Source organism: Micromys minutus (assembly GCF_963924665.1).
Source record: "Micromys minutus genome assembly, chromosome: 28".
Lineage (NCBI taxonomy): Eukaryota > Metazoa > Chordata > Mammalia > Rodentia > Muridae > Micromys > Micromys minutus.
This window is the reverse complement of record NC_137963.1, coordinates 23,119,791-23,143,934: the sequence shown is the minus strand read 5'-3', so window position 1 is coordinate 23,143,934 and position 24,144 is coordinate 23,119,791. Positions and strand designations below refer to the sequence as shown.

Here is a 24,144-nt window from a genome sequence, read left to right as displayed (position 1 = left end):
TGTTCCTATGCAGACCAGAGAAAAGAGTGCAGTAGTGTTTGCCATGAAGGGAATATGGCTCTTTGTTCCCTGTAGCAGACAAAAGAAACTCATTATCATATGAAGTAGTGACTGTTGCTGTCGAAATGGTTTATTTGTCTGTGTTTTTTTTTTTCTGTTTCTTTTCTAGGGATTTATTTGTGGCTTTTCAGTAGCAACAGGTGCAGCAGCAAGACTAGTGTCAGGATATGACAGCTATGGAAATATCTGTGGGCAGAGAAATGCAAAACTGGAAGCTGTACCGAACAGTGGTCTGGACCACACCCATCGGAAGTGAGTAGCCTCTTGCATGGTGAAGGGCTGGAAGATTGGAGGGAAGCTCAGGGTGGCTGGATTCTCTCTGTACCTTATAGATAGTGTCTGTGGGACATTTTCATATACTTCCTATACAGTGGTTTGTTTTTATAAAAAAAAAAAAATGAGGTATTGAATCATTGCTGCTTTCATTTAACAAATACATTCTCCAAGAAACAAATTTAACTGCCTTGTTAAATGGGCCACCTTGCGGTTTTAGTGGATTAAAAGGGTTATTCTTGTGCTCTGTCTTCCCATTAGCTTTGGGATTATGTTCTACTCTTTAACCTAAAAAAGAAAACAACAATCTCTGTATTAAGATTATACTTAAGGCAAGAAAGAAGGATGATAATGGATATCAAAGCCTTAAAGTTATAATATTTTGTGTTGCAAGTATTTAAATCTTTCTAGTTTCATAAAAGTTACATCTTCTTTGATATACTGAAACAATTGTTTTAGGCTCTCAGTATTCATCTTTAGGATGCCATGAAACTCCTGAACTTAATTGTCTTTAATCTTCGTGAGTTACTATTTTATTTCTATTATCAATGGGAAAATACATTTCATCCAGGAAACACGTCATAGGTATGATTGCTGTGTGACTTTTCAGACTGAGTGTGTATACCATCAAACTTCATGATGTTATTTCAAGTCAAACCAGCTCTTCAGAATAAATAAAACTAATTGCACAGTAAAAAAGTTAATTAGTCTAACATATTTTCTAGAAAATGTCAGAGTACATTGTAACAACTTGTGATTATGTGACTTTGTTGGTTAAATCTTGGGGCCCCCTCTATATAAGATGAATTTGATGATTTTACAAACTTGAAGAACTTTGACTAGTTATCTTTTCTTAGAGACACTACCCCCTCTAATGAACAAGAAATCATGTACGTCAAATAAACAAAGTTTTAAGTAACAGCAAGGTAGGAGTTAGAAAGGTGAGGTGACCAGCAAGGCCGAGAGGCTGGTTGGTGAGGAGTGGAGGATCCAGTGTAGCTTGTGAGCATCTTTTCTTGTTGCCCGTGGGGACCCTGTGTTTCGCTACCCTGCCTAAGCTCTGGGAATGGGCTGCACTACCAGCCCCAACCAGATTCCTTTGAACCCACTGATTAAAAAAAAAAATAGACACATATGCTCAATTTTCACTTGCCTTATTGGATCAATTGGTGGGCATTATTAAACTCCCACCACTAGTGTGCCCTTCCCAGTACTCTTAGCTCAGTACCCTAAGTCTGCCCTCTGCTTTAGTCCCAGCTCAGCATCCCCAACTTTCTGCCTGTAAAAGCTCTGCCTGAGATATCAGACCCAGAAGTTCTGCCCATCCCTTTCTCCCAGCAGTTAGCCCATGGCTTCTTTACTAATATGTCAAGCACCAATTGGGGAACAGGACCTTAGCATCAGAACCACTCCTACATCTCACCTTTTGTGTTTAATAAAAACAAAACCAAAAACTTTTCTCCCAGACATAAATTGAACAAAACCTTAATAATTATGTAAATTAGAAAGTATAGTATATGCGAATGACATGTAATTCATCATATTTATCAATTAGATAAAGTGCTCGATCATTATTTTTAACTTAACCAATTATGGTTCTATCACTGGATTATGTTTAGATTTTAGCCTGTAACACCATCTGAATACTATGTCTTCCATTCTATAACCTGGCTCTCAATGTTAAACTTGAGTTTGATTATGAGAATATAATTAGTCTTCAACCCTGCCATTTTCTGAAGTGGACAGTGAGTCTCAGTAGTTTAGACAATTGTTTCACATATTTTTTTTTTATAATTGTCTTATGAAATTAACACACCTTTTAGACCTTGGGTCAGTTTTTATCCCAAAAATACCCCTATCATTTTGGTGGAGTTTTTATTGTGAAGCAGTTTTGGCTGCGTAGAAGTTAAATAGCTTCAATTTATTTTTATTATTGAACACTTGTATCGAAAGATGTTAACATTCCCAATGCTGTTAAAATGGACCAAATATATGAGACTATCGACTGAGGGCATAGGAAAGAGAGGGTTTCTTGCTTTAGTTCACTGTCCCCATGGCCTGCTTTGTGACTTGCTAGTGACTCTACCATAAGACATGCAGGTACTACTCTCTATATTTAACCCTGTGGTGTTCATCTGGCTGGTGGGGAAGGCAGATTCCAAATCTTCTGGCTAGTTTATATACATGCTGGCCTCTAGCAAACACAAATTATATATCATTCTGGGAAAGAGTCACTTTTTTTTTCTGAATATTTATCTTAGTTAAAAGCCATTCATGTTAAACTGTGGGGAAAATTGTTTTCCAAATAGTTTTTTTTTAACTCCTGTACACATATCTAACATGCATTTTTGTTTGCCCTTTTAAGCTTCTTGTTTGTTTTGAGACGTGATCTTACCATGTAGCACTGGCTGGCCTGAAACTCTCAATGTAGACCAGGATGGCCTTGAAATCAAAGAGACCCTCCTGCCTTATTCTCCCCAGTGTTGGGATTTGAAGGTGTGTGCCACCATACTCACATCCGTATTTTTGGCCTCTACCTCATCTTCTCTGCACTATCACTTTTTTGGTATAGTCCAGCCAAGTATCTCCATCTATGGATGGTAATGATTTGTAGGACTGGTAGAATTTTGGTTATCAGTTTTCAGGTAAGTCTACATACCTAGTGAGGAGAAGAAAGCGTTCTTTGTCTGCCTTAGCTTAGCCCATCTGCTTCTCTTGTCCTGCCCCATGTACTGGTTGCCTCTGTAGTCACTCCTTGTCCTCATGGCTTCACTGAACTTGGGGTCTGTCCACAGTGGATTCAGTACTCCCCCACCCCTGACATTTACTGATGCCTGATACTTTCTCCTAACTCTTATCCCAATCCCTTATCGCACTGCCTGGTCCTTATTTGACCTTCACGTGCATTTGTTGAATAACACAGCAACAAATCCTCTAAAATCCATTCATGACTATTATTTCTTCTATTAGAATTTTTCTCCCTTCCCATTCTTAATGGAGCTGAATTCTAATTCTTGTCTCTTAGCAGAAAGGTCACTTCACAGAGAAGCTGTCTTTGGATTTACAAATTAAACTGTGAGTCTGACATTCTACCTATGGAACGAAAGAGGCACCTATCACAATTTTACCTGACCATTTAGGAGTGCACTCTCCTTGTGGCCTGTAATATGAATAAGCATACTTTCTTTTTTCTTTTTTATTATTTGTCAAAGTGTTGGCTCTACTCGGTGCTGTGAAGGCAGTGAGGTCTGTTCTTTTCAGCATTGAATCCCTAGAGCCCAGCTCAGTGTCAGGAATGAAGCAGGCAATCCATTCAGTGGTTGCTGAATGAGTAAATAAATTCACTCTAAGGAGTGAATTGCTGGGTTGGAGGATCTGAATATCCTAAGATTATTAATGCATATTGCTGAATGGCTTTCCATAAAGACTGTTGCATTTACATTCCCACCAGCAGTGTCTGCGATTGCTTTATCTTAGCCAGTATTATTAGTTTTTATTCTTTACTAATTTGATAAGCCACAGAATAGTGCTTTATAGTTTTAATTTGCATGCTCTTGGTTATTAATATGCGTGGAGCCCCTTCCTTCCCACTTGTTAGCCTCTCATGACAACTATTGTGCTTAGCGTATCTATTCTTGGTCTTCTTATCTGTAATCAGCTCTGTCCTTTCTACTGTGATAGGATTAAGTTCTTGAAAATAGGGCTTTTATTTTTGCCATTTTCCTCTTCAAGAGCCTTTGCTTTCCTGCTGTGGTCTGTAGTATCAAAGATGAGCCCACTCAGCCCCTGCCCTCGCAGGCCTTTAGAGAGCTGGACCCATTTAACCTACCTGCCCAGTCCTCTCCCACTGTTCCTCAGTGTGGTATTATTACTCTGGCATTTGATTGATTCCACTTCTGTGCTGTTGCTTCTGCCTGTGTGCTTATCCGAATCTTTGAAACACTTATTCCAGGTCTCACAGCTGACCTTTTTGTGAAGTGTTTCAAAATAACCCTGTCCTGCCGTAAGCTTCCTTTACTGTAATTGCCTGAACTTTACTGTCTTATACTCGTTATTCTATTGACTTCAGTTAGCTCCCTAATTATATTGTGTTTTTCATCTGTCTGTTAATTATCAGTTGCTAGGTAACAGTATCATAAATTTAGTGGCTTAAAGCAAGACACATTTGTCATGTCAGTGTCTGATGGTTCAGAAGTCTAGGTGTAGGTGGCTGTGGTGGCAGTTTACTCCATTAGAACCAATGAGCAGCATCTAGAGACTTCTAGAACAATGGAAGCTATACCTCTATGTAGTATAATTATGGAAATAATATCAATGTAGAAAGTCTGCTTGCTGTGGAAATTACACTCTGTGCTGCAATTGTGGAAGTGATAAATGTCATCTTTGCCATTTTTCTGCTGGTGAGGCACAATTTCAGGTCCTACTCAAACTCAAGGAAAAGAGAATTCATGAACAAAAGTGTCAGGGTTAAGAGAGACCTCTTGGACTTTATCCGGTGCTCTGCTACACTTGGTCTTCTGAGAAGCAACATATTTTTGTAGCTCTCAGATCTGAGTCTGTCTCTTCCTTGATGAGGGTTTATTTACTTGTAATTATCACCGAAGGCAGAGAGTCAGGAGAGAGATGGGAGAGGGGAACAGATCTGTCTTATTTTAACTAAATGTTTAAGGTGCTACGATGACCATAAGAATTTTCTTCGTAGTAAAGCAAAATTAATTATTGACGCATCTAGTTATAATGCCCCCCTACCCCCTCCTAGTAATACTTTGCACGTGATAGTGTATTTCTTGCAATAACAGTGTTGCACAGAGAATTTCCCAACCCTGTTTATGAGATACAGGAAAGCCTCACTTTCAGATGGATTAAAATTCATTTCTGAATTAAGAAATGCTGAAGAAACTAAGACTTCTCTGCATAGAAGCAAAATCAGATTTCAGCCTAAGTCTGTAGGTTGATATCAAGGCGATACATGATTGGACAGTAGAGAGGTAGGCGGGGAAGGGTCTAGGAAAGCAGAAGAGGAGGCGATAGGCAAAGATTGGAGAGGAAGCAAGATGGAAGCAGACGTGGATGTTTCTCTAGATTGATAAGGATGTTATGATTATTTTTAAGGGTCTCTATGGGTCTGTTTATCATATTTAGATGGACAGTCTATATCTTTGTCCACTGGTTGTGAGCTTATTGTGTAGAGGGTTTGTGGATTGAGAGTATAAACTTGTTTGATAAATTAATGATTGTGGAGTCTTGTTTATATCAGGCGGTGGAGGAAGGTAAGTGAAAACAACATGCAGGGGCAAGTGGAGTGAACCGTGCCTGAGTTCTTAGAGGCGGCATGGAGCTGCTAAGTTAGAGATACCCCACAGTTCCATGTGGCCCCACGGGTGCTGGTACTAGTGAGGGAAAAAGGGTCACTATTTTTTTAATATTTACCACAACATAAATCTGGGTCAATTCAGATAAGATTATCTGTTATAGAACCATGGAGTTTTAAGATGTGAGATTATTTATCTAATAACAACCTGCCAAGCACTCATGAACAGAGAGTGCCTTACCTTGTAGCTAAGCTATGATGATACTACCCATCATGGGTTGGACTTAGAGCCAGACTTTTGATTGCAGAGAGTGGGTGGTGAACTGATTGGCAACTCCAAAAATAAAAAAATAAAGTAAAACTCTTCTACATATTCTAATTTGGTCCATAATTTTTGATTTATATCATATAAGCATCCTTAGAATGCATTTGAAAGTTACTGGTATCATTATTGGTAAAAAGAGGATATTAACCTTACAGGCTGCTGGTCTATTGCTTAGGCCTCTGGTGATTGCCGAATGTTCAGTTTTATCGCATTATGGTAGAATAGTGCTGGGAAGAGAGGCATCGGAAGACAGGAGTGCTGGTGTAGAGGATGCTCCTTACCTTGTGTGTCAGTGTGGGCACAGCAGGATGCTCTTTTTCAGCTTTCTTCAGCCACTGAGACAAGGAGTCTCTCTTTGCTGGCCTCTGTGAGGAGGTTTGAGTTAGTGGGAAGGGCTTGGTGCTTCTAGAACAAATAATCTCATGTCCTGGGTACCCAGAGGAGAGCGTATGGCAAGGGGGCAGCAGCTCTTAGTGTAGTGAAGAGAGGGCATGTTCTCAGTTGTTTTGATTAAGTTATTCCGTTAGGAAAACTTTGCCCTCCTTCTTATACATGACCTTGCTTAGTGTCAAGTTGCTTGGTTACCCTAAGAAATGTCCCCAGTGTAGCTTTCTTACTAGTATTGATTTCTTTTACAGGTTCTGAAGATGTGTTTTCTCATAAATCTAGTTTTCATCTTTCAGTCTTTCCTCTGAAGAAAGTTCCTGTTACAGGCCCCTAAGTGCCTCTCAGATATGAAATAATCTGTGTTAAGAGGATGCAAGGAGTAAAGGTCTGAGGAGAGGGATAGCATCCCTGTGTGAATTGCCAATAGCAGGAACATCAGGAGAGAGAACGTCTTATTTGGTGCCTTCTTCAAAATTTACTTTTTGCATAGTGTTACAGGAAATGGAGTGAAGACAACCAGAATGTAAGGAATTTATCTTCTCAGTTGAGCATCTTTGCACTGTAAGCTAGCAGTCTTCCAAGTCCACGCCTACCAAGCACCTTGAGATCATTGGGTCCATGTATTTTATGAGTAAAGGACCTTGCATCTGAGAAACATGAGTAACTTGGTGGAGACATGTAAGCATACTTGTCTGTATTCCCTTGGAATTGTTCCAGTATGTATACTCTCTCACACATACTGAAACTGGCTCTGTTAACATCCTTCTTATACAAGCAGAGGATTCCCTTATAAACTATGCATGTCCTTCTGTATACTTAACTATCCCTAAATTATTATGATATCTTACACTGAGTAAGGAGCTATTACACTGTGTTTTCAGAGAATAGTAAGAAAAATAATTCTGAATATGACAGTACAGGTGCATTCTCTGTCTCTCTCTCTTTCTCTCACTCACTTGCTTGCTTTCTACCTCTCTCTGTCTCCCCACCCCCAGTCTGCGTGTGGTTAAGCAAACGTGTGTAGACCAGCTGGTGCTCTGTCCCTGTGTTAAGATTTGTTCTGCGGTGTCTCCTGTGAGCATACTGTGATTCTAGGTTTGTACCTTTTTCCTTCTAGAGATTCCCTTCAACATTTAAAGGGAACATGAAAGGAAGCAGGCCATGTAAAGTCATAAACTCAGAGACTTTAAGAGAGACCAAGTCTATCAGGTTTTAAAGAACCTGAAGGCAATCACAAATTCTTTATCCGTTGGCGAGACAGTGTGAACTGAGGTGATGAACGACATTATTTTTATTTCATACTTAAGAGTTTTATTTTACATATTTTGTTATTTGTAGAAACATACCATTTAGTTCTTAAGCAGGGTAGTTGTTTCATGAGCACTGGTCTTATTTTGGGGAAATGTTGTGAATTTTGGGGGAGGCTCTAATAACCATTAGGTGGTCCTTAAAAGTTAGATGTTCCACACCATCTGCCCCACACCCCTATTCAGTGCTTGAACTTGTGTAAAGGGTTACATGGGGAGTTAGGAATGACAGTACCACTGTGTAGGCTGTGTTCATTCATTAGTGATTGCTGTGCTTTCTGAGTTGTGTCTTGTCATACAGCCTTCCATTCTCCAGAGAACGTTATTTACTAGATCAGTGTGTTAAAGACAGGCTTTGGTGGCTGCTCTTGTTTTGTTTCTAAGACAGTCTTGCTATATAGGCCAGCTGACCTCATCCAGTCCTTCTGCCTCAGCTTCCTGAGTGCTGGGCTTATAGTTGTGAACCTTTTCACCTGGTGTAATTTGCATCTCTTGGGGAAAATTTATGAAGAGTTTTCAAATCTTGTTCACAGAAAATTTTTGGCCTTGTTTGGAAAAGTTAAAAAAAAAAAACAGATAAAATTTGATAAAGGGGGTGTTTTAAGATTCTTTATGGCTAAGCGCAATCCTTGGTGCCTAGAATTAGCACTTTTCTTCTCCCTGTTGACTTGATCTAGATTGCTGTGTGCTCAAGGGCTTTTATTCATCTTTCTTGAAAATTCTGCCTGGCATAGTTGCAAAGCCCTTAATCCTAGCATGTGGGAGGCAGAGGCATGCATATCTCTGTGAGTTCCAGGCTAGCCACAGCTATTAGAGAGGCCCTGTCTCCTTCTGGTCTGTCCCACAACTGCCAAAATTTTTTCCCCTTTGGGGCTAGGGAGATGGCTCTGCAATTAAGGATCGCTCTTCCAGAGGTCCTGAGTTGAGTTCCCAGCGCCTACATGGGCGTTCACAACCATCTATACCTATAGTCTCCTGGGATCCAGTGCCCTCTTCTGATGTATAGACACCCACATAGTCAAACATCTACATACATTAAATAAGTAAACAAATAAATAAATGAATAACACTTAAAAAATTTAGTTATTTTATTTAGCCCTTAGCCTACATTCTTTGAAAATCAGTTGTGTGTTACAAGCTACATCTAGTGATAATAAAGTCAGAAGTGGCCTAAATGGCTGAAGGAAAAGAACATTTGGTTCAATTCAATTATTCACTGGTCTCCCCCTTCCCTCTCTTCCCCTCCCTTCCCTTCTCCCTCCCCCTCCCTCCCTCTCGGTTCAGAGTCTAAATCAAGGTATTTAAACTTTCCATATGCTCTTGAGATACATAGACTTAACTTTTTATTTCATGGAAATTGTAAACTGGTGAAAACAGTAGAACTTCATAAAATCATGCAGCCACAGAGGCTGTAGCTGGAGGAAGTGTTACTAATGGGATGTTTTAGGGCTCAGGAGCTTACAATGGGAGAACAGGTCTGAGACCCAGTAGCCCCAAGTAAGGGTGGGGTGCCCCTGTACATGGACTGCCCATGTACATTATTAAGGGAAAAAATCAGTTATATAATGTACAGAGGCCAATTTTATAGATACTTGTTGCACAAGTCAGTTAGAATGACAGGGAAATATCAATGCTGTTATTGGACAATGAATAGATCTTATTTTTTCTGAGTTATTTCTTTACACATGAAGTGTACTATGTGCATTAAATTAACAACAGAGGCATTCACAGTCCCTGTCCTTGAAAAGCTCCTGTTTCAGCGAGAAAGACAAATGCAGGAGTGAACACAGCAGTAGCTCCATCCTGCGTGAGTGCTAGCCATTGAGACTTCGTGAGTCTGCTGTCCTGGGTTCCTATCACAACTGTGGAAGAGAGAAAAGATGGGCATCTGGATGGGAAGGCCAAAGCCACCATTGTTTCAGTTTCCTGCTGTTTCAGCAGAATGCTGTAACCTGGTTCTCTATTCCAGGTTTCCTAGGCTAGACTCACAGCCTTGTCTGCGCTGCAGGGACTTCTTGCAGATCTGGGGAATGGGTCATCTTCCCACCTTCTCCTCCTCCTGCCACGCATTCAGTTCCATGTGGCTTTAAAACTCAAGTTTTCTTTCTTTGCAAGAAGTCATTTTTAGTGCTTAACATGAGCCTGTACCTGTAGCTCAAGTGGAAACCTTTCCATTATAAGCCTTCCCTCAGGGCAGCTTCTTGGTTGTAGGTTATTCTCAGCCAGAGATGGAGGAGGTCTTAGGGACAGGGTCATTTTAGTCAGATACAGCTCTCCAGTTTTGTAGGATGAGGTTCAGTTCAAGGCTTACAGTCTGTCAGGCTGGTGTTCTTGCAGGCCAAGCTGGTGCAAGGTGAGGGCTGGTATACACAGGAAGGACCTTCCAGCTAGTTCATGGCATTGGAGCAGCTTCAAGGTAAGACGGAGCATGCTTATGTGTTGTACTGGAGCTTGTGTTTTGCAGTGTTCTTCAGAGCAACCGAGCGGCTTACCTGCTTGCTTTCACAGTTAGTGTAAATAGGTGGACATGTCCTGGGTCTGTGAGATGTTCTCAGTTTGAAGGAAACCACCAGCCCCATTCTCTCATCCAGATGACTTTAGACGCCAACCTTAGTTTGCTGCCTCTCTCCTAGTTTAGTGTAAAAAGAGAAGGAACACTAGATAGAGACCTCAAGTCACCCTGCATTTGTATGTAGACTTCCTGTCCCTCACGGATCATCAGTATTTAGAAATGGAGATGATACAAATTGAAGCTTGTACCATTTATACATTTTTCTCACTCATTTTCTCTCAGAATACAGTAGAAGTTGGAAGATCTAAATTTTCAAAAGGCAAGGTTTTGGAGGCATATTTGGAAAATATTTTTGTTATATTTCGTGATCCCATTATTTCTTAGCTTTAATTTTAAAAAAAGTAAGTTCTACTGAGATTCTGCGCACTAACATAATACTCGCTGTGACTAATACTGTTAGCAGTCTGAGAAGGACACCAGCTATTTACTCATCTTTAGGGAGTGCAGGAGGGGGAAACTGAATAGTTTACAGATTCTAATTAGGAAAGTGTAAAGCTGCTTAGGAGAATTAGATCATATGTATTCAGCTTGGCAAGGTGGGGCGATTAGTTCCCTCTGTGCAGGACTAGTGTCCACACTTGCTATGCAGGACTAGTGTCCACACTTGCCACATCTAAGTTAGGCAGCTGGGCTATAAGCTTCATCTGTTCCTTCGAGGCTTTTTTTTTTTTTTTTTAAGATTTTGAGAGACCTTTGTAACATTGGGTTAATCGTTAACCACACCAACTAGGAGTTTCATAGGCAATGTTTTACACCTGTCCATGGGTGTGAGGGTCTCCGGATCTGAACTGAGGGCACCCAGGGAGCTAAAAGGCATTCGGGTTTTCCAAGACCATCATACTTCCAATGCCAGATGTGGGTGCAGAGCTGAATAATTACTCTCAGGCTTAAGAATTTGCCAGAATTCAAAAAAGTCATGGAAAAGCTACCATAGCCCTGTTTCCAGTATATTCTACAGAGAGGATATGGGGATCCAAGAGAAGGAGTACATTGTTCTTACCTGTGGAAAGAAGGGAGCAAGGTGAAGGTGGAACACGCTACTTGTCTAGCAGTGACATGTAAAATATGGAACACAGGCAACTAGAAAGCTCACTGCAGCCCTGGCTTATCATTTCATAATAACTTCATAAGTCTTTACTGCATAGATGATTTTCTTTTCTCTTTAGCTCTTCACACACAGGTCAGTGGATTTCCACTGGTCTAAACTCATCTACACAATGATATTGGGGTCAGTGGATTCCTCCTAGTCCAAACTCTCCACCTGTATAATGATGTTGGTCTTTCTAGAATAATCAGTCCCTCTACAGTATCTGTCCTCCTCATAAATCATGTTGAGAGGCTGTGTGTCGTGACCCAAGACCCAGTTAAACAAAGACACTCCTCTAATACACAGAGTAACTCCCAGGAACTAAGAGCAAAGTTTAGCTCACTCTCTCTGAATAAAGTTGAATTCTTACCTTCTACCAGTGCTGTACAGTAAATAGGATTTTGCAAAGAGCATTTTCAAAGAGAAGTTTTAAATACTTTAGGATGTTGGTGAATATATACAATTAAGCACTGTCCACAATGATCCACATCTCTTTCGTTGTTAGAAAATAACATTGTGCTCTTTTATAGTTAGCCCTCCTCTATCCTAGCCAACTCAAGCAGCCACCAATCTGCAGTCAATACAATTTATTTATTTGTTTGTTTATTTATTTATTTATGATTCTTACGTATGAAACATGTGATATGTAGTGTTTATCTGCATCTTCCTTTTTTCCTTAATACAGGCACCACCATACCTGAATTGTTTTGTTTTGTTTTTTTTTTTTTTTGCTTCTTTTTTAAACACAGCATAAAAAATGTTATTAACATTTACTTATGTTTTATACACATGCCAATAGTTTATTCCTTTTTAAATTGCTAGGTAATATTTTGTTGTGTGACTATATTATATTTTACTTATTCAGCTTTTTATAAAGTAAAAGCTACTCTCTTACCACCATGAGTAATGCTGGTTTGGAAGCTTGTGGACATGTTTTGTGCTAGGATTTGGATGGCTCACACATTTGCATCCCTCTTAGGACAGTGGGAGGGTCCTAATTGCTGTGTCTCCTTGTGGCATTCTGTATAGTCTATTTTTAGATATTCTAGTGGGTGTATAATGGTGTCTCATTGTCTTGTGGTTGTAACTACATTTCATTTTTCAGTCTTTTTATTTGTTCTAAATTTCCATAGGCTTAATGACCAGTGATGCTGAACTTCTTTTGAAACAGTGACTGACAGTTAACCTGTCTTTTGTGAAGTAGCCTTTCACACATTTTTATAGCAATTTGGTTTTGATAAAAGAATTTCAAGAAGGATTTATAATCTCAATACAAGTCCTTTATGATCTGAATATATGAACTCTGCTAGTTACTTACTTTTGGTGATATTTTCTGTAGTCTATCTTTTACCCTTTTGTTTTGGGGGGATTGTTTGGGTGTGTGTGTGTGTGTGTGCGTGCGTGCACGCACGCTCGTGCACCCAGGTGTCAGTCACTAGGTATCAGTGCTAGGAGTTAAAGTCAGGTCCTCTGTAAGAGCAACAAGTGTTCTTAGCCACTGACCACTGAGCTACCTCTTTCCAGTGACCTGTCTTTAGTTTTCTCAATGTCATGAGTGTGTACGGGCTAGAGGTCTGGTCCATCGTGGGTGGTGTTTCTTATGAACGATCCTCCTCTTTCTCTTCTTCTCCCTCCCTTACTTTCTTTTTGTCTTCCTCATCATCATCCTTCCTCTTCCTTCTCCTCTTCCTCCTCCTTTTTATTCTAATTAATTTTAAGATGTGGTCTTTTGCTAGGACCATTAAACTAGGGCTGAGATTACAAGGCCTTCCTTCCTTCCTTCCTTCCTTCCTTCCTTCCTTCCTTCCTTCCTTCCTTCCTTCCTTCCCTTTTCTAACTACACTGAGCTATTTAAAACATAGTTCTGCAGATTGACCTCAGCTCTTCAGGCTTGTGTGGCAAGCACTTTACCTGCTGAACCATCTCCCCAGCTCCCCTAATTCTATCTTTGGATAAGAAAAGGTTTTCAATTTTGATTTTCTTTTTTTTAGTGGTTTGTGCTATTTTCTGTTCTAAGAATTTATTACTTTACCCCAAAGTCACAAAGATTTTTCTCTATGTTTTATTTAAGAGCTTTTAATTAAGTTCTTATCTTTGTGAGTACTCAATTTAGGTGGTGTGAAAAATAGGCAGATTGATCCCCCTGCCCCAAAGAAAGACGCAGGTGTCCCAGCAGAATTTATCAGAAAGAATTGTCTTCCCCATTGGCATTTTTTGTTGAAAATTCAAACTTGAAGGCATAAAAGGCGTCTCGAATTGGGGCAGCTACTGAGGTTATGTAGAGGTAGAAAGAATGTAACTAAAACAAGCAGGATGCTGCTTTTGCATACCATTGTTTTAAATAACTAATTACAGTAAATCACACGAGAGATAACTGGAATGTATGTGTGCTATTAGAGAGAAAAATAATACAAGGGGCTACAACACTGTTTAGAAGCTGCAACAAAACATGTCCTAAATGAGATGCTTGGCTTGCAAGTTATTAAACATATGCCTACAGATTCAGACATTTATTTTATTATTATGCTGAAAATATAATGAAAAATATAATGCTTATTTTTTATAGTAAAGTCTATCTGTACCCTCATATATACGTGCATATTTATATATTGCCAAGTGCAGAGAATTATCATATTTTAATAGAAGGAAAGCAGAACAATAATAAACATCAAATCTCCTCATAGTGGGTAGTCTTAATGCAATAAATACAACAATATAACCAAAGTTAATTTATAGACTTAATACAGTACCAGTTTAAGACCCCAATGGGATGGTGAATTAATCCTGGTTGATGGTATAAATCATAAAAAGCAAATAAGATTTTTCTTATGTGAGAAATGCTTTTAAAAATTATTTTGTTCACAAATAATTTCAGAGTATTAAAAGAAAGTGTATATATTGTAAAACAGTGGACTGGTACCTGAGAGGGATAGACTGAGCGATGCAGTGTGTGTGTGTGTGTGTGTGTGTGAGAGAGAGAGAGAGAGAGAGAGAGAGAGATGGTAGGCCAGATGTCTAGGGTAAGTGTAGTTACTGAAATTGAGTATGAAAGGAGCCATGAATTTTCTAGCTTTGGAAAACAGTAAGAGAAGCTTCTGGTTTTCTCTAGAGGTTGAACACCCCAATGGCATGAGGCAAACAGTGTAAGTTACTTAAATAGACTAAGTGTAAAGACCCTAGGAGATACTGGGTACTTTGAACTCCATACATAGTGATTTGTGTAGTTCTAGCTCAGATATAGAATATATGTAGAAAAGACTTTAATGCTAGGGTTGTTTTTCTTTTCATGTGTATGTGTGTGGTGTGTGTAAAAGCATGTTCTTGGGTAAGGACATGAATGTGTACATGGAGGTCCAAGGTTGGTGCTGGGCGTCTTCTTTCATCTTATTCTTTGAGATGAGTTCTCAGTTGAACCCAGAGTTCACTTATGTAATGAGTCATTAGTTTACTTACTCTAAGAATCTGCCTTTGAAGGGTGGAACTGCTGGTAAACTAACATGCCCACCAGCTGTTTACAAGGGTTCCAGGGATTGAACTCTGAACTCTGGTCCTCTTACTTCTACAGCATGGCTTTAACAGTGTTGAGTCATCTCCCCAGCCTAATTTTCAACTGAGGCCAGATGCCTGTTGACAGGTTAAAGAAGAGTGAGGGGGAACATAGAAGGCCTGCCAATGCTCTGGGTTTTATTTTAAATGTATTTTTAGATTTATTTTATGTATATAAGTGTTTTACGTACATATTAGTCTGTGTATCATGTGAGTGAGTGGTACCCACAGAAGTCAAGAGAATGTGTTAGATTCCCCTGAAACTGGAGTTATGGATGACTGTGAGCTGCCATGGTGGTGCTCGGGATTAAATTCTGGTCTTCCTCAAGAACAAGTACTTTTTTAACCTCTAGGTCATCTTTTCAGCTCTGAGTTTTAAGTGTTGGCCCTTGGAAGGTTGGAGGGGTGACTCACTTACTGGGCAGGTCCAAGCCTCAAGTTCATCTCCATCTTGCAAAACAACAAAACAATCGACTGTTGGCACTTGTGCTGGCTAGTTAAGACATGAGACAGGGTTTCTCATAAAGATTCTGTATCTATGGTTTTCATTGTTAAATTCTTTCTAGGGAAGCAAAGGGTGAAGGCTCTCTGTTCTAGACTAAATCATGTTCCAAGAGTATATCCTAAGAACTGTCTAAATGTAGGTCTTTACAGTCGTGGAAACAGAATGGAAGTCATATATAAAACTCAAGAGAAGTAAAAAGAATCTTGTAAAAGCAAGAATCATTTAACAACAAAAAATTAAAAATATGGGCTGGATGTTAATATGATGTATACTACATTTAGACTTATTTTAATCTCATACCATACAAACTAAATTCCAGATGAATTAAATATTTTGAAATGAATATTGCATGTCATTGAAGAGAGGGGATAATTTGTACATTGTTGAAGCAATAAAGAAATTAAGTCATACCAAGGTTGGCATGTTCAATTATGAAAATTTTGATTCTTTATTAAAAAGATAAATGCAATACAATGGAAAAGGCATTTTTCAATTTTCCTTTGATGAGTTGAATTGTTCATGCAGTTGGGGTGTCTTTACAGGAGAGGTTGCTAAGAAAGAGTTTGTACTGTATGAAACAGCAACCAAAGAGCCTTGTTAGGGATACAGACACATAGTTGTGTTTTGGATGAATGCATTCGATGGTGATGTAAGAGCCTTAGTGTACCTGGAGTTGAGTTGTGAATGTTAAGTGCTATTTGTGATCTTCATTATCCTCATCTTTCAAAGGACATTTGGAAGTTGTTGGTGCTTCTGGTTTTAGCCCAAGTGAATGTTGCTTACAAGACTCTTCATCCTATCCTGCCCCATTGACTCTCACTCTAGCCCTGGGAGGTATTTACATTTTTCTTAGTGAGTGTTTTCAGGATTTACTCTTTACTTACAGAGTCACAGTTTGGTCCTCACTTCATCTGTGATTGCATTCCCTATCAAATCAACTCAGCTGAGTTGAAACCCCTATCCCGGCAGCAAGCCTGTCTTCCGAGTGTGCACACATTTTGCTTTGTTTCATCCTTGCGTCTGTCCTTCAGTCTCTGATCTTTTGCTCCTATATTGTCTCCTAAATGATCTTTTATCCTTTCTCATTCTTACTATTCAACTTTTTTCCTTGTAATATTTTTTATAGTATTGAGACAGTATCTAGTGTTTCATTATTTTGTCCTTGGTACAAATAGGTAGAAATCTGTGATGGGCAAGAGAGTCAAGGGACATCTATCCAAAGGAACTGAAAGGCATTTTGCATAAACAGGCTTGTGAAAGACATTGAACACCATTAGACATCAGTGAAATGTGAAGCAGCCCCAGAGAGTTTTCTCCTTTCTCTTCAACTAAAAGAGTGATCATTTAAAATTATTTTATTGTATGGATATACGACAATTTGGTTATCCATTTATCAGTTGATACCTATTTTTAAATATGCATAAAGATTTGGAAAAATTGGAGACCCATGTATTACAATAGGAGTTTAAAATGGGATAGCTGCCTTGTTAAACATGGACCATTTCTCAAAATGTCAAACGTAGTTACTCGATGACCTAGCAAGTCTATTTCTTGGAACCTACCTAAAAGAAATAAAGACACAGATACACACAGAGGCATATATATGAATGCTGATAGCAAAATAATTGATAATAGCTCTCAAAGGAAAAAAATAACAGTGGATTATTATGCATGATCAGGACGAATTATTGAAATATCCCCTGTAGCAGGATGAGCTTTGAACTCAGGCCAAGTAGGGGCAGGCAGTACAGAGAATCCCTTGAGCCAAGGAATTTGAGACCAGCCAAGGCAACCTAGTGAGACCCTTAGTGAGTCTTAAAGGAAAGCAAGCGCAGTTTGCCCAGGTTAACTTTACAGCATGTTAATTATGTATCAATAAAGTTTTTACACTAAGAAAAAACAAAATTCTTTGGCATTGTTGCATGACCTCATAGTATTTTTTTTGTTGGGATTGTTTAAAATGTTGAATTTTTCCTTCTGACGGTGCATGGTATTGACAGTGAATTTGGCTTTGGTACTATTCTAGTTACCTTTGCTAAATAGAAAAATTAATTTTGGTAGCCCTCATGAGATGTTTTTATAAAGTGTTTATTTTCCTTTCTCAGTTTTTCACAAGATACTGTCAGTGGATCTTGGATTTGTTCTAACATTTATCCTCTCTCTCTTGCTTAGATTTATTTTCTTTCCTGTGTGCAGGTGTGCCTATATAGCTGGCAGAGGTCAGAAGAGTTCATTGGAGCCCTTGGAATTAGAGTTAAGGGTGGTTGTAAACCACCTTGTGGGTGCAGGGCACTGCTCCTGGGTTCTCCAGCATGTTTTCCCTCTTTTTGGTACATGAGTAAGTAGGAAACAGACACCACACCTACATAGAACGGACCTTGTCTCTGGCTTCGCCATTTGCACACTTTTTATATCAAGAACCGCAAACCGTGGAAGTGTTGTTTATCCTTTGTGCTTTTCTTGTCTTCCTGAGTACACCATCCCTTTTGTCTGTGCTTTCTGACAGTCTTGCTGTATAACTCAAACTCTTCTGGAGCTTACATTCTCCAATCCTACCCTCAGGAGTGCTAGGATCATTAGTATTGGCCATAGTACCTGTTGTAAATTAGATTTCTCGCCTAGGCCCAGACAGACCACACCAAACATGGTTCCACGTGGAGAGGTTTAATAGAACGGGATAGGGCAGGGGTCAAGGCCGGGCGAAGAGAGGAAGAGGAAAGAGAGAGAGGAGGAAGGGTTTCGGTCTTTTGTAGGGGTAGTGACGTCACTTGCTCCCAGGTGGAGATGGGATTTAGAACTGATGTCTTCTGGGAATGCTTTGGCTGTTTCCATGGCAATTGATGTGCTAGGTTCCTGTCACCTGTGGGTGGAGCCATTGCTGGGGGAGGGGGCTATCCTAATGCCAACAGTACCCAAGACTCATAGTTTTCTGGTTTTGTTTTGTTTTTAGTGGAACAGTAATGGCCTAGCCATCCTAGTCAGACTGGGATGTGCTTCTCTTCCTTATCACATCATTCCCGTGTCTTCCCCAATCCTGGTTATGTGTGAAATCCTTTCTTCTGCATTCTCAGCCTAACCTCATTGGTCAGCCAAGCCGTCATTGGTACACATCCTTCAGCCCACTTCCTGCCTGTTAGTCACCTGTTGGTCATTTTCCAGAGAGCTCCACCAGCTTTCTAGCTTTAGGAGGAACTCCACTATCCTGCCCCTGAGACCTTTAAGGCCCACGATGGAGTTGCAGCACTCTGCTTAGCCTCTGTATCTTTGACTGCAGTCTACACCAACTGTGCCAATGCTGCTACTCACCTTCTTCCTCACCTGAATGACTCCATCATTGTGTAGTTGCTTTAGTTATCTCTGTAGGTCCCGCCCCCAAGGCCACTTAAGAGACCCATGTGATCCTTCCTGTGCTGGACTTTTTTCTCAGGTGAGACATTTACCTTGCTTACAGCTCTTTTTTACCCTGTGCCCTGAAGGCAGGGAGGGGAGACTGTGTATTCTCTTTCCTTGTCAGTTCGGTTTGGTTTCTGAGATAGGATCTTACAGTGAAACCCTGTCTGGCTTTGAATTCTGTAGATAACCTAGGCTGTCCTTGAACTTCTGATTTTCTTCCCCAGGATTAGAAACATAAACTGCCGGCCTGCCTGGCTAGTGTGGGCATTATTTATAATTATATTGTTTACTTAACTCTGTATCTGGCAGAGGATGTGTTTATGTTGTTATTATACTATTTCGACTTCAAATATCTTCTTTCCTACTTCCTTTGCAACTCATCTTTACCTGGCAGAATGTACATAATTATCATCCCTTTAGTGATTCCACAAATGACTGTGTATTCCTTTTTTATTTTAGGCGTTATGTAGTCACTAAGGATATCGAAATGGATTAAATAGTCAACCAGCTTTGCTCTCCTAGAGCTGATTATTGCTAGTGGTGGAGATAGATAGTAAAACAGATAAATGAATGGAAGTGTTGGTGCAAATTAAGTTTTCTCTCTCTCTGTGCATGCCTGCGTGCGTGCATGTGTGTGTGTGTGTGTGTGTGTGTGTGTGTGTTGGGGGCACAGGGTTTTACAGCCTACTTTAGGTTGACCTCAGATTAGCACTTTCCAGCCTCAGCCCCTGTATCTCCCAATGCTGGCCCTAGTCTATTCATGACAACGGCCCATGATCATCTGGTCACCATGTTCCTAATGCTGCCACAGTGACAAATCTCAAGGAGTGCTTTATTGACATCTTTGGGTTTTAGTGATTATTGAACCTTTGAATACATGCTAAGCAAGTGCCATATCGTGGACCTGCGTCCCCAACCTTGGACATCGAATCTTGAGGGGCAGATATTGAAGCTGTAAAAGTGCACGCCTGTGGGCAGAGGGGCTGTTGCAACCATCGTACGACCTTCCCAGATCACTATCCTCACTGAGTCACTGCTCAGCCAGGCTCTTAGTTCCGCTGTTCCAGAACGTTGGGGGCAAACGTGCTTTATTTAATGCTGTGTAGTTGTCGTAGCTGGGTTACTTAGCTTAGTTTGGGTATGTTCTTCCTGTAGTTCTCTGGGCCGAGTAAGATGACCTTCCTTGGATACTTGGTTCCTAGCCTGTGTGATGTCTGGACTTGCCTAGCTGCAGGTCCTATCCCCCCACCCCCACCCCCTACATGGAAGTAAGAGGTTTCTTCGGGCAGACATCTTCCGAGGATGGAGAACAGATCCTCAGGCTCTCTGCAGCCTACATTTAGCATCAGCAGAAGGCCCGCATCACTGTTATTTACCAGTAGCAGCAGGGTCTGCATTGCCGCTGTGTATTTCCTTCTGGTGACTCACTAAGGGCAGCACATTCTGTGGAAAGAGGATACACATTATAAACTGATTCCAGGTAATAATTGGAGAAATGATCAGACTCCATTTTTTTATTCCCCTCTGGGGAACACGTGTCAGGACTCACTAAAGCGGAAGCATCCGAGGGGCTTAGCTGCCAGCTTCTCAGCTTTAGTGCCGCAGTGCTTGATTAGAGAGGAGAGAAGCCAAATCTGTCAGGAGGTGGCCAGCAGACCTGGTATCTGTTTGCCACCTCTTGCTCCAAAAAAGCCTTACCGCAGAGTTGCCATGGCAGCAGGAGGCAATTTAATGGCAAGGGCTCATCTCTGGATCCGCACTGCTGTGCCCCAGCCTTTCCCTCTGGCCTTCCATTTGATCTGCTGGTTACACCAGGGCCTTACTGTGAGGTGTCCTTGTAACTACACGTTGCCTTATGGAGCAAAGTGTAAGATCTCTTGAATTCTCCGGACAGCCACCTCCTTATCCCCGCTTCTCCTTGGCACATATCTCTTTGATGTTCCACCCTAGAATCAGCCCTATCCGATTATTTGCAGTTCCTTAAATATGCTCTTTCATGCCTCTGCGGTTTCCTCAGCCCGGAGTGCTCCCTTCCCCATCTGTCTGGAAAATTCCTACTCGGTTTCAAACTGTGGCTTAGGTTCTTCCTCCCCCTCCCTCCTGCTTCCTCTCACCTTCCTTCCTCCCAGCAGATCCCCGCAGATCTCTCCAGCCTCTCCAGCCACCCCACCTCATCACACATCCGGTGGGTGTGAGTGACTGGCTATACTCCTGTCTCTTTTTCTGTAGTCTGTAAGTTATTCACATTCAAAATTTGTGTTTTGGGATTTCTGCATTGAAAGGGAGTAGAAGCACAGCAACCTTTGTGGAGTAATGGGACTTTTTTGTGTGAATTAAGTCCTGTTTAATGATTATCCTTTGAGTGATGCTCCCTACAAAGGTAAACCACTGCATTGTGAGTAGGTAGAGTTGCTTCTGCTATGGACTGAGTGGACCAGCCAGTCATTAACCTGTCTGTCGCTGACTGTCTGTCAGAGAGAACAGCACTCCATGGGTCAGACTTTAAGTCCATGCGACCTCCAGTTGTCACCACCATTCAGATACCCAGAGTCTGTGAAAGCCTCCTTGGTAAATCTCATTTTTTTCTACCTTCTCCTATTCCTGGAGAGAACAGTAAAAGCCAGGTAGAGGTTTACACTACCTTTAAATGCATGGCAGCATCTAATTAGGTTTCATCCTCATCCTTTTGCTCCAAGCACAGCTTTTCAAGTTACTCCTTTCCAGTGGCTCTCCTCTTCCCGGTCTTCCATGATTTACAGCTCACCCCTTCCTTCCCCGTTGCCCATTTTTAGGATTGGTGCATATGTCCTCCTGTTTACTGTGCAGACACGCTGCTTTTCATGGGTATTTTCCCCCTTCTTTCTTCCTGGACAGAATTTGGTGCTGTGTTTCCAGACTTTCAAGTTAGAGTAGATTTATTTCACATCTTCCTCAAATAGCCCCAGAGGCCACCCGAACTGAGCATGTGCTTATACCCAACCCCAGCCCCCTCTGGTCTCTATACAGCTTCCTTGCAGGGCAGCCCGAGCACTTTGTGGTTTGTCTCCTGTCCCAATTCCCCGTTTTTCTCCAGCTCCCATCATACTTTTAAGTTTAAAGCTCGCCTGGGTGTTTGGCAGTTCCCTTTGCCGATGGTGTCTTTTCTGGAGCATCCGAGCATGCTGGGTGCATGGTGCACACGCCAGTGCCCGCAGGTGTCCAGGCTGTTCAGATTCTGAGGTATTCTCACTGTTTTCCGCCTTTCCCCTAATCTCATGTGTGGTATTTTATTCATTCCAGCTCCTACAACGGATGTGAAATTTAAACAAAGCTGTTTCTAAGTTATTAATAGATTTGAGCTTCTACAACAATCCTGGGCCTCGTCCTCATTCCTGTCATAGGCTGGTGGCAGTGGTATTAGGATGGGCTTTGAGACAAATAAATAGTATTAGTCGGTTCACTGCAGGTGAGTTCCTGAATCTCCATGGAAAGCATCCCAAGATGTAATGCACTCTTTGGAGTTCTGGATTGTGCTAAGCTCCCTGGGTACCATTTTTTTCTCCTGTGAGTACATACCTAGAAGAAAGTTTAATAAATCAGGTACAGTAAGAAACTGACAAGAACTAACCATGAAATAGGATAGTCATACCAATAACTATAATAAAAGCGACTCAAAGCGTATATATTTATTTATGAAAATTTCCACTTGCTGTTCTCCGACTTTGGTTGGCCACAGGTAGCAGAATGCACGTGAAATGAAACCAGCCTTATTTCTAAATAGAGTTGTTAGCTTCTTTCACTGTCAAAGGGAGAGCAAGCCTTCCATCATCCAAAAGACATTACCACAGTTAGAACCTAGGGACTGTAAGTAGCTCCTCATAGTGTGTGTGTGTGTGTGTGTGTGTGTGTGTGTGTGTGTGTGTGTGTGTGTGTGTGAAGATTGGGTCTCATGTGTTTAGGTTGGAACATGTGGATACTAAGCATGTATCATTAGCATACATTTCTGAAGGTGCTGTTTTAAATTGTATTCTGGTTCTGTGGTTATGGGTTCTCAGAGTCCGTGCTCTTATACTCTCATTGGCAGTATTAATCTGATGGTGCTATATACACGTAGTAGGGTTCTCCTCACCTTCCCAACCCATTTCTGTTTTTCCTGACCTGCTCTGAGGGTTGCTTACCTTACCAGGGCTCTTGACCCAAGGGTATCTATGCAGATTTTCCTCCCAAATGAGAAGTAAATCTTAGTATTGTAGTCTTGTTTTTTCTGTCCCAGACCAATTTGAGAGGAGTGGCTAACAATCAAATGCAGGCTTGGTAAAGTCAGGCATGTTCTGTAGGAAACCAATGAAAACGTCCTGTGTATGCTGTCTGGTATGTGTGCACCATCAGTGACCTTAAAGTAGACGAAAGACTAAATGGTGTATAGTATTTAAAATACAGAAACTCAGGCAACGAAGGAAAGATGCTTTTCTTAGGTTAGGCCAAAGAACTGTTGTAGGAGGACTAGAAGCTGAGGATAGTGCATACCTGTCTGTGATCTCGGCTGCCTGAGAGGCCGATGCAGGTTAAAATCAAACCAAAATAAGAAACCAGAACACAGGTTCCAGTTGGCATAACTAAGGCACAGTACAAGGTTGCTATCTACTCAGAAATGCAAACGTCTGTGTTGTTTCAGAGTATAGACCGAGCTGTAAAAATGCAGCTAGGGCTGTTTTAGCACTGGAAGACACAGGAGGAGGACGACAGACGACGGAGTCTTTGCTGTCCCAGCTGTCACTAAGTCTGTTTTCTCCTGTCACGTGATCTCTCCAGATACTTCCTAAGGCATCGTTTATCATTAAGAGCTATGTATTCAGTGACTCCACAACCCACATCCTACCGTCTCCACAGAAACACACCACACTGTTGTGGGGAACTAATCTATACACTGAGTTTTCTAGAGTGTCTGGCCCATGTGTATTCATTAAACACTGGCTGCATTCATTACTGCTATCATAGATGCTACTTACTGTTGTCTACACTGCTAGCTGATACACCCTCTTTCAGACCCCGAGTGTTTTCTGCCCAGAATCTGGCTTTGTGCAGACCATTGTCTGTTGTCCTAGGGACAGACATGCTGAGTCACATGCGTGGGACAGATGGAGGGAGAATGAGTGAGAGGTTGCTTGTTCCAACCAAGGGTTCCCAGAACCCGTTCTCTCTGTGCCTGCCTGTACTAACTACCTCCTTGTTTTCGGCCATGGACACCGTCCATGAACGCTGCTTCCAAACCACATCTGGCTTCTTTGCATTCCTTTTATCTCTTTGGAACATTAGTAATTTCAGTCTCCGAGAGCTTGAGATTTGTAGGGCAACTTGTGCTCCTCCTTCCTGCTGGACTGCTGGACGGTTTTCTGGCT

The 24,144-nt window shown here is 41.0% G+C and overlaps 1 protein-coding gene across 5 annotated transcripts in view; it reads left to right on the top strand.

Moving 5' to 3' along the window:
- SLC44A1 (solute carrier family 44 member 1) overlaps positions 1–24,144 on the top strand; it is a gene marked incomplete at its 3' end in the record, with an annotated part of 184,208 nt that overhangs the window by 49,081 nt on the left and 110,983 nt on the right. For all 5 annotated transcript variants that reach the window (XM_080940320.1, XM_080940319.1, XM_080940318.1 and 2 more), the window contains exon 3: positions 170–312. In XM_080940320.1, coding sequence (XP_080796446.1) covers positions 170–312 — 143 coding nt within the window. The remainder of the gene's footprint in view (positions 1–169; positions 313–24,144) is intronic.